The 11,293-nt window shown below is 36.2% G+C and overlaps 1 protein-coding gene across 1 annotated transcript in view; it reads right to left on the bottom strand.

Annotated features, from left to right (window-relative positions):
- Nucleotides 1-1,516: 1,516 nt before the first annotated feature.
- Nucleotides 1,517-11,293, bottom strand: part of LOC107102111 (pro-neuregulin-3, membrane-bound isoform-like) — a gene marked incomplete at its 3' end in the record, with an annotated part of 163,182 nt that continues 153,405 nt past the window's right edge. The window contains exons 4-5 of the mRNA XM_015401288.1: nucleotides 7,464-7,490; nucleotides 1,517-1,619 (exon numbers count right to left, since the gene is read on the bottom strand). Coding sequence (XP_015256774.1) covers nucleotides 1,517-1,619; nucleotides 7,464-7,490 — 130 coding nt within the window. The remainder of the gene's footprint in view (nucleotides 1,620-7,463; nucleotides 7,491-11,293) is intronic.

The raw sequence follows: 11,293 nt of genomic DNA, 5'->3' as shown, positions 1-11,293 counted from the left end.
CATAATTAGTTTTAGATTACTTAAATTCAATTTTCTAGCTGCCTCCCAGCATCTCTCTAAGCATAAGTCTAAGTTTTCTGATAGGGTAGAGATCAGACATTATATTAATGCTGATAACTGTATTAGAACCACTAACCAGAACTGCATATGGTAAATATTTTAGTTGCTGTAGTACCGATAGCTCCCACATTATATCAAGATAAATAGGTTTCTCATGGTTGATCTCTTTTGTGACATGGTGTAACAAATTAGATTTTGCACCTACTGAGGATCAGAAGGAACTTCAGCACTAACAATAAAATCCATTTGTTCTAGATCTACACTATAGCTAAATCTGAGTCTAAGGGAACTACTTTAGCAACATATGTGAGTTTGGATAATTTGCAGTGCACTGAACCTCCTGGTGAGTGGTTAGTCACACTGACCGATAGGGCACCTTGTTACTTAGAGCACTGCTGTGCTGAAGGAAAAAACAGAAAAGAGAGAAAAGCACTTCAGTTTATCAAGACCAATTCAATCAACAAAGCCTCTGTTAGGACTTTTCTTTTTTCTCTGAGGTTTATCTTATTTATGTAATTAATTTGCTTCTCTATTGGCTGCAAAATAGTAATTAAGGTTTGTTGAGGTGTGTGTATGCTTGAGGGTAGCCTCCAATACTAATCCTGCATACAGCATATAAAAAAACATCTTCCCATTACTTAAACATGCTTATACATGTTGTTATAAGCACTAACTTTTATGCTTGGATTAGATATGATTAAACAAAACAAAACAAAATGCTGTGTCATTGTAAGTTGAAGTATTTTTCTCCAAATAATCTAGAAATCCATTTTTCTAAATAATCTAGAACACAGATCTTATTTCATGCAATAGCAGCTTTGATGGTTTTAGATATGGTTCTACCAGCATATTTAAAAGCTGGGGTTTTAATGAGAGTGTTTTTGCAAAATAGTTGAGATTAGATTTAAGATTAAATCTTAAGCAGGTTATTCTAAAACGTAAAAAAATCAACTTCCTACACCATTATATTATAACTTTGTGTTATTACTTATTTATGCCTATATTTCAGGTTGTATTTGTTAAAAAATGTTAAAAACAATTTATCCACAGTTTTGGTTTGCCTCATTAGATTTGAAAAAAAAGACATTCGAACCTAAAGACATAACATGATAAAATAAAAAAATCAAGGGATATGAATACAAATGCACTACAAAATCACACTCTCCTCATGTTTCTGTGCTTATAGCTACTGCATGTCTTCTACAGTATACCTGAATTTGGTTTCAGGCAAAGTATTTCTGAGACACCTGCTTGCTAAAACCACTTTACGTATAAATCTTACATGAGTATCTGTCCCAAATGGATCCCACACAATTTGTGATGCTTAACTTAAAAAGAAAAAAAAAAAATCCCCTGCTGACTCAGACTTCAGGCTCTGTGCGATGAGAATAAAGTGCCTCTTTCCGCACGGCTCGAGGCTTACTCTGTTAATGTGGTTCTGGCTTGAATCACTCACTTGTTGCGACGGTAGAGGGCCATGCATGCCACTCCAAGAAGACAGATCCCCGAGGCAATGCTGAAGATGGACAGCACCTGCCTCTGGTAGGTGTCACCACTCTCTGCAGAGAATAGAGAATGACATTTAGGACAATGAGCATCCGCTGTGATTCAAAGTAGACCATAACAAAAATTTAATGCATTCTAAATTATTACACCGAACACAGATATTCACCAACTTTCTGAACAAGCATAAACCGACTAATGTTGCTGTCAGTTAAATTCAAAGTTCAAACCTGTGATGAGGATATGACAGACCAAGACAAAGCTCAGTGACGTAATAACTGAGGTGTAATAATCATTTTGTTCAGAAATGAATTGCCTGCATGAGTGAAATCCTCAGTGATGGTAAATGCATGTGTGTACATCGCCTGTGTTTGTCTTCAAGCTTTCAAAGACTGATGGCGACAGGGAAGTAGTAGCAAATGAATGCTCTCAGAGCCCCCTGTCAGACCTCTACACATCAGTAGCAGTGTCCTAAGGTCAGATACAGCTGGGACAAGTGGCAGTTGATCCCAGCCAATGTCCCTCAGACTGTATAGTCAAACTGCTTACCACAGCACATAATACAAGGCTGAAACTTGTGCATGCACTGGTTTTATTAAAATGACTTATCACTGTACTGTCTAAAGATAGAAAATTACAACCATGCATAAATTTAAAGGTGATGTTTCATAAAACTACCAGCATCACCAAAGAAAAAGTGGACTTGTTGGATTTGTCGGTAATGTATAATCATCAGCACTTGAGTGCTTTTAGTGGTAATGATAAGAGACAATATAAAAAACCTTGTGTCTGATTTTGACAAACTAGCAACTGCAGATAAAGGCTCATTCACACAGCAAGATTACCATGCAAATTTTTGTCTAGTCATTCCCCTTTCGAAAGCCCCTAATATTGGGAGAATTTCTGAACCATTATTAAGTGAGATAATCCTGCTGTTTGTGGTTTCTTTAGAGTGATTGATTGGCTCATTACCTCTCAGATCGCAAAATGGGGAAATACAACATATTCATAGGCAAATACAACATTGACTTGATATCCTGTAATGTCAGATGTCCATCGAACCAAAGGTGCTCTGGAGTTTGAAATTCTAAACTTTTGCAACACAACGCTGAGTATAAATCAGAGAAGCACATCCAGGCACTTGCTGGGAAACACTGCATCAAGCCTTGATCTTTCCTCCTCCATAAAACAATGTTCCTTTGTACCAGATTGGAGCTGTGTCAGTGAACCCGTTATATCCATTTTTTTTTTTTTTTTTTGCAACATCTAATATCACATCTATAAGTAAATTATCAGTACAAACATGGAGAAATGAATATTGATTTCTATCATGTCTATGAATTACGGTATGTGTTTTGTCGTTATGCATATTATTACTTTTTTAGTGCAGTCTGTTACTGCCAAGGACAGAGTAAACTGACAAAGTCAACTGAGGGAAGCAAATCTTCATTAGTACAGATTGAGCAACTACAAACTGTACCATGAGAATAAGAAACAGCAATATTGGGACCATCAACACAACATTTGTGTAACACTTTTTTTTTTTTTTAAATATTGTATATCTGTATAGGGTATCTATGACTTGCAAAGGAACTTTTTGATAAAATTTTTTGATATCTCCAAAATATCGATGGCAAGTTGGATTTTTATTTACTCAAAGCTATATCATAAACATAGTGCTGGTATTTGATTCATGGTTTCAAAGTTAGGATGTTGTACACTTGACTTTTGGGAACAAGAAATGCAAACTGTTGTCTGTTGGTGGCTACCAGGTATTTTGTCTTTATTTTTTTAGGATGTAAAGTAATTTGGATACATCTAGTTCAGTAACAAAATAATACAATTTACACTGAAGAGTTTTACTAACAGAAATCACAAAAAGTGTATAAATTAAAACATCTATTTCCTTCAGATCTTTAGTTAGGAACATTGTGTAAGCCTTGCTGAAATCTTGTGGCTTGATTTTTACAGACTTATTGAAAGCACATACCTGTATACTGAAGCAACTCTTCCAGTATATGAGTCAAGCACTTTGTGAAGGATTTCTAGTCTGGTTTCTTTATATCTCTCACATCTATCTTTTCCTGTTCATGCTCTCCCTGTTTTCTGAGACCATAAAATCTGTTTCACTGCAGGATGTTGCTATCATTCTGTTTGCCTTTTGGGTTGGTATTAATGAGCTAGTGCTGAAAGTCTGCATTCTTCCTGACACACCACTGAGAATTCTGGCCATACAGTACAAGTTGTATTTCATCAGGTTAGTTTCAGGGCTAAAACTAATTTACATTCCTTTCATTAAAATCCCAGGTGATTGTCATGTACCTTTAGGTGAGTTATGGGCCCTGTCTGGCCACTCTACCATAAATACTTAATTGGTGGAAAACTGAGCTTGGAATGACCTTTACTATGGAGTTGCTTTCTCAACAACCCAGTGGTTGCTTATTACCGGTAAATTGTCTCAGTATTCATCTCAAATTGTTACGTTTAACTGGACAGCAGCTGCTCTCACTGGGCTGCAAATAATTATCTTTATTTCTTGCCTTTTTTCTTATACACAGACATAGCTTTTTATTATTATCCCCAAAGAGTTGTGTTACGCACTTGTGGACATCTTTAGAAGTATACAAAGGGTAAATAGCACAAAAATAAAAGAGACATGCATTTGCTTGATTATTTCTGTCTTTTAACAGCACTTCCTGACAATACATTTCCTACCCATGCAAAACCTATTTTCTTTTAAAAGATGCCATACTTGTAAGGAAATTACAAATTTAAAAAATCCTCTGTCCTTAAGGTGTAGATGGACAGCCGAGTCTTGTCCGGAGGGGGTAGTCCATTTGTGTTTGACTAAGGACATTTGTTTGATGACCAGAATGTTCACATTCTGGACAAAGAAGACAGGTGGTTTGATTTCTTCCCATTAACATTTTTAACTTTTTTTGGAATGCTATGACCTGGGTGACTGAGAATCTTCACCAGCATAGAGCTGTTAGACAGATTTTGGAGGTAAATTTGTATGAAATCTATCATTTAAGGTCAAGAATTAAGATCTTGGAGCATTAAATTCTATTTAAAAGAATGGGGAAGTAGGTTCCTAACCAGCTGCAGAATATTCTCAGATCAGCCTTTTACTTTCATTAAAGGAAATGCAATGCATTCAGACTTCTCGAGAAGTTGTGGAAAAGATTTTGGACATTCTTTAATGTGCGAAATAAGTAAAATAAGTACAGAATGTTTGTATTAAAAGGGATAATGGAGATTGAATACCTGTATAACAGTTTCCATCGGGTTTTTGATGATTCACATGACACCGTTTGTATTACCATACATTTAGTAAGGGGACTTAGTATAGTCAAATGCTTAATGCTATATGACTGATATCTACTTTCCTATGTTTTTAATGTACTTACAAACATTATGCTTTGCGGGAAATATCTATTACTCTTTTAAACTGAGGTAAAATAAAATCAGTTTGGTTATAGTTGCTTCCGTTTGTTTATACCCTCTAACATACATATCAGTTTGTAGTTTAGATTCCCATAACTTCATTATTTCACTACAATTTAAATTTACATTTTTTATTTTCTGTTTAGACCCTGTAGAGCAATTTGAAATGTCGCTGAAATGTGCATATGAATAATTTGCTTTGCGTTATGAATACAGAAGGCAACAATCATGGTTTTTTTTTTTTTTTTTTACCCCATCACAACAGAGTTGCTATGACACCCTTTATCGCATGAAATATCATCACATGCTTGACTTGCATGGCTTTAAATGTCTTATTTGAAAAAACAAACAGTGGGAGATGCCAGGGCTTAAATAACCAATTTGCATATCTGCCAGCCTGTAAACCCTTTGGGCCTTTGCCATCAGGAGAATGACCTCTCAACGGCTGCACATGTGAGACACAGGGAATGTCTTTTCCTGCTGCTGAATCATCATTGCTCATGTTGAGCAGCACCTGAGACCAACCTCTGCTTCATTTTTTTGATGGATGAAATAGGCTTTTCTCAAATCGGAACATAAAAAACAGCTGTCTGCAGAGGCCTGCTAAATGGCTCTAAGGAAAAACCCACTATGCAGTCTGTACATAAAGCCATTACAGGCCTTTCATGCTGGATGCCTACGAGGCACTCTTGAAATGAGATGCAAGAGTATGTTAGAAAACGGAGGAAAGTGAACAACTCTAGCAATACAGGCTAAACGATGTTATACTGACACAAGGATAAGACAGTCCCTTATGGCCCGTAATATGATACAACCACACTACATTTGGCTTTGATGAAACTACATAATGAAGACTGTGTTAAAGTATCCATGACAAAATGGGATATTCTGCCTGAAAAACAACAGAGTAAACTAGTGACACATGCAAAAGTGAAGAGCTTGAGTGTCATATATAAAACTTGCTTTTGCACTAATTGGGCCCTGGAAACTTGGGTACACCGACGGTTGTAATCTAGAAAAAAAAAACTGGCGTGAAAGTGTGCAATCCCTCATTTTAACTCTGTCCCATCTGTTTGGGTACACAAATTCTAGAGATGGGAAATTCGTGACACAGATGGTGACTTGGGGGAATTGAAGCTAGATTGCATCAATCTTCTTCTCAGACATGTAATTTTAACTCATACATAACTGTATAACTTATATAACATTATAACCATTAAATAAAACTATTTAAGTACCGGTAGTTAATTTAAATACACAATGATATGGTTGATGATGAATGGTTGAATGTGGGCATGAAGAGACCCGAACAGGAGATAAGTTATAGTTCTGATTTACAGGGAAACATTGCTTGGATTTGTGCTTGTTAGCAGTTTCATAAATATTTTTTGGTGTACTCCATATTTTAGGTGTTACGTACAGTTTTATGATTTTAGAGTTATAGTGTGGATTCCAGACCATGTTTTATCGAAGAGAACACTAGACTAAAAAAGGGGAAAAAAACATGAAAATCATATTTGGAGTGCTCCATATGGCTCTACATTATCATGACTTTATGTGTTGCCTTAACACATAAAACTTCCATCACAAGTTTCCAAAGATTTCCTGGTAAAGCCATGCTTTCCCGGAGCTCAAGCATTGATCTGTCTCTATTGTATTTCCTATAACAAATCTAACAACCTGCAGCAGCATTTAGAACTTCTTTAGTCTTTGTATTTAAAATCACTGAGCTGAAGAATGTTGTGCAGAGAACTGGCTTTTCTTGTTGAGCACCTTCTGATTCTATCAATTTTCTGGAGCAAGCATTGACATGACAGCTTGCTGTAGATTTACATTGGCAATACCAATGTAAATCTTTATAGCTTCGGTTTTTTTATATCAAGATGAAAGAAAAAAGGTGTACTGACAGGAAAATTGAAAAAAATCCTAATGTGTCACTATTAAAGGAAAGAGATTCTTATGACATGATTTTGATGGTCTAACTATAATAGTATTAATATAACTGTTTATAGTTTATATACATCTTAATATACATCTTTATATGCATCTTCTTTGATTAAATTTTTCTGCATTAGATATTTTTTGTCCATTTTTAGTAAAAAGCATTTTGCATTATATACGCTGATAGTAAGTCCACTGTTATCTTTTCAAATTGCAGATTAAATTAAACTTCAAACATACGGAAGATAAGTAAACATGGAACGTGGCCGTTTGTCTTAGCTCTACACTCATTAAATCATTCTTGCCCTAACAACTCTCTTCTTCATGTAGACAGAATACACCTAATTTGCCGCCACAGTGTTGCCATGGCAACTGGCCCATATTCATTTATCCAAGGTGAGCAGCCTTGTTGTGCCGAACTTTGTGTTTTGTATGAGGTATTTTGCAGATATGAAGCCCATGAAAGGCTGAGTGGGCTGCAGAAGTCAGTAGAAAGAGAAAAAATGGCTCACCCATGAACTCGATCCCAAGTTCGTCCGCTGCTCCACCAGAGGTCAGATCGTTAACAGGATGCATAAAAATGTGGAGAGAGAGTGAGAAATGAAAGATAAGAAAATATTATTACTACAAGTGAAAATAACTGCATTTAGGTAAACTTTTCCCTCCCTGCACATTATTTCAAGAATCTTCAGAGCAGTTGGGTGTTTAGCTATAACCTGTTGGCCATGGTCTGATGCACCTCCATTAAGGTTGGTAGACAGGGTATAAATGGCCATTTAAATCCATTGACGTCTTAGGTTTCTTGTCATTACTGCATTTCTATAATCTTTCTGCCTTGGAGAGCAGCTTGAAGACAATACAATAAGGAAGTCCAGCAAAGTCCACTTTAACCTGAACGTTTGTTAAATTTTAGTTTTGCAGCCAAAATGTTATGTTTTGCAACCATTTTGATACTGCATTTCATTTAACAGAACATCAAAAGCAGACATTACAACAGTCAATAATACCAAAACCTAAATATTAACAGAATAAAAATTTACATTTGTATCTTCTGCAAAACCAGAGCCTGCCCAAATCTTTAACTGCCCCAACTTACTCTCATAATACACCAAACAATCAACTGTCACACCCTACACACAGTGGAAGACTTAAATGTGTCAAAATTAAGGGACAAAGGATAAAATGGTACTTTTACTTAAGAATTTATTTTTTTTTTTTTAGTAAAGCATACCTTGCAACCCAGAATTTGTCTTATAGGCATATGCATGTGTTGTAAGCCCACTATATGATGTTTTGACTACTTTCTCCCAAATGGCTTATATTTTGCACTTTGGAAAAAGCATTAAAGCCCCAAGATGTCTGGAACACTTTAACATGATGCTTTCAAATGACCGGCTTGCAGTAGCCTCAAATGAAGACAGAAACCAAGAGAGATAAGGGGAAAAGAAGATTAGGCAAGGGATTGGGAAAATAAAAGTTAAAACTGACATATAATATGGCTTTATGCCATTGATGTCTCTTTCCACAGGCCTTTATATTGATTTGAGCCTGAGGTATTGCAGTAATTGTTTTTTCTCTTCACAAGTTGACTGCTTCTAGATGGATCAAACCAAATTACGATTACATACATGTGAATCAGCACGGCATGTAATAGTATTGCCTACTATTCTTTTTCTGCAACAGATACAGTTCCACAAACACCCTTTATCCCTATTCCCTCTGTCTCGCTCTCTCAGACACACACAGTCTTTCTTTATGCAGCTAAGTCCTGTCCCACAATCCCAGTGCTGGGGAAACAGATAAAAGTGAGCCCTCATGTTCTTCCCATCCTGACAGTTCCCCCTTTTCATGTCACTGTAATGTAATCTTATTTAAATTAAAATGAAGCCCTCACTAGTAATTGGTTTTTCCGACAGAGGTGGTCAGAGTTTTAAGTAGAGCGAAGCTTGCCAAGCCCTGGCAGATTATGTGTTGGGTATGTAAAAAGAGGCAGCAAATCAAACAGAAAAATCTGTCAGAGCGGTGAAATCTATGCATAAGACAAAAATGGATGTGACATAGTATTGTAGTGGGATTTTTAAATATCTTTTTTAAAATTGGATGCTCATATCTGAGACATGGTTATCAGAGTTACAGAACCGTAGTTATCAGAATTGACCCAAGGCATAGATGTCCTTCCAGAAACCATCACTTAGTTACTGTGGAAAATCTTTTATATCATATATTTCTTTTTGATAAGTTGAAACTACGAAACTTATATGTTAGGAAAAATTACAGATCCACCTGGAAAGCAAATTTTGTAAAAACATTTGGATTTTTATTAAAAAAATAAAAGGCTATATTGAGAACAAGAGCTTTAGCATAGGTAGTTGGGCTAATCCACCAAACTACTAAATAAGAGTACTCCTACTGGTGCTTGTCAGCTTCCACTTATCCTGGTTGCGGGAGTAGTAGTCTTAGCAGAGACTCCCAGATTTCCCTCTCTCCAGACACCTCTTCCATCTTTACTGAGGGAATCCTGAGGCGCTCCAAGGTCAGCTGAGAGACCAATTAATGCTTGGTAGTCCCCTGTGCCCGCTTATGGTGGGATATGCCGAGAAAACCTCCCAAGGTAGGCTTCCAGAGGACATTCGGAAAAGATGTCCAAGCAACCTCTTCTGACTCCTTCTGATTTGGAGGAAAAGTGGATCTACTCTGAGCCTATCATGGATGACTGAGCTTTTCCCCTGTCTAAGGGAGTGCCGAAACATGCTGCAAAGAAAACTCATCTCAGCCACTTGTATCCAGGATCTCTTTCTTTCAGTCATGATCCAGATTTCATGAATCAAAACAAAACTGAAGACATTTTTCTTGGAACAAATTAAGAGTGTATAACATTAGGCACACAGCTTCAGTTAATACAACTGGAAAAAAAAATTTCAGATAACAATCTGGATGTAGTGATGGACTCACACCTGAACCTCAAGAGGCACATTAAAACAGTAAGAAGTGTCTTAAATGAACTGATTAGTAAAGAAGGAAATCTATAGGAGTAGATAAATAGAAAAAAGAAAGATCAGTCTTAATGAAGCTATTAACAATTTTCCTTATTAACTTTAAGAGTTGTCTAATTATTTCAGCTGCATTCATCAAAATGTCAGCTTACTGTAGGTCCTAATTATACTAAAATAAGTATGGGAAATAAAACCTTAACAATAAAGATTTTCCTTTAAGAAGAAAATCAAGATATTACTGCATACCCAAGACATGACTGCATGTTTTTAGAGAATCAGATTTGGAAAAAAAGATATTATTGTCAAGTAGTGTTTCAAACATGCAAAGTTTTTGCTTTGTGATGAGTTACTACAAACAGACAAACATACCATTGACAAGAATAAATGTGTAAATATATAATTTGGAGAAAACAAATGGAAGTTATATAGAAACATCAAGAGAATAGAGAAAGTCCAAATTCCCACAGGGAAAGAAAAACATGCTAGATATTAAGAATGTACAATAACAACAATATGAAGCAAAATGAAGTAGTATTCACACATAAGGATATCTTTGTATTATTTGCCGGGGGAAAGTGTCAGTGATGGACTTGGGCCTTGTTAATGAGGCTAGCTTAAGAAGGGAAAAATCTGTTTTTGTGGTAAGAGGCTTTGGTCCTTATAGGCTGCAGATCCCACATAACAACAGCAAAAGAAAACAGGCAACTTAAGTAAATCAAGAAAAAGCATCCAGAACAGAAAATGGAAAATACTAAATGCAGTCAAGATATACTGTATGTGCAGTGAAGCCTTTATTTAACCAAATTACACAGAACTTCAGAAACATACAGGAACATTCAGGTTCTGCTAAAAAGATCTGTATCAAAAATTATTTCTTACGTTCCTCATTCAGTAGCAGATATTTCCCAAGATAGCTTGGATGCTTTCACTCGATGTGTTGCTTTAAATTATAAGTAGATGAGGCTGATGTACGGACTTTTTTGTTAAGTCCCAGTGGGCAGAGTTTGCACATAAAGGTGAGTTTTTTGCTGTTCCTTTGTTAGGTCATAAAACTCTACCATGTGCTCCCCAAAACTGCAGACATGTCATCTACTGTCTGCAACATGAATGTCGTGATGTTTGCAGTAGTGAGTGCCATAAAACCTGATGCTATCCAATGAAAAGTATGCTTATCAATTGAACGCAAACGTGATCTATGTGTATCGCTCAATATTCTCAGAGTGAATGTTGCCCTCTTTCATGTTCATTACTTCAAAGCTTATCCGTTCAGTTCAACGGTCACAAAAAACATTAATGTATCCAGTTCATGCACAACATTCAAGGCTGACCTCCAATGTGTGCTGACCGCA

Source organism: Cyprinodon variegatus, unplaced genomic scaffold, assembly GCF_000732505.1.
Source record: "Cyprinodon variegatus isolate N-32 unplaced genomic scaffold, C_variegatus-1.0 Scaffold1204, whole genome shotgun sequence".
NCBI classification, from domain to species: domain Eukaryota; kingdom Metazoa; phylum Chordata; class Actinopteri; order Cyprinodontiformes; family Cyprinodontidae; genus Cyprinodon; species Cyprinodon variegatus.
This window is presented reverse-complemented; position numbering and strand designations above follow the sequence as displayed.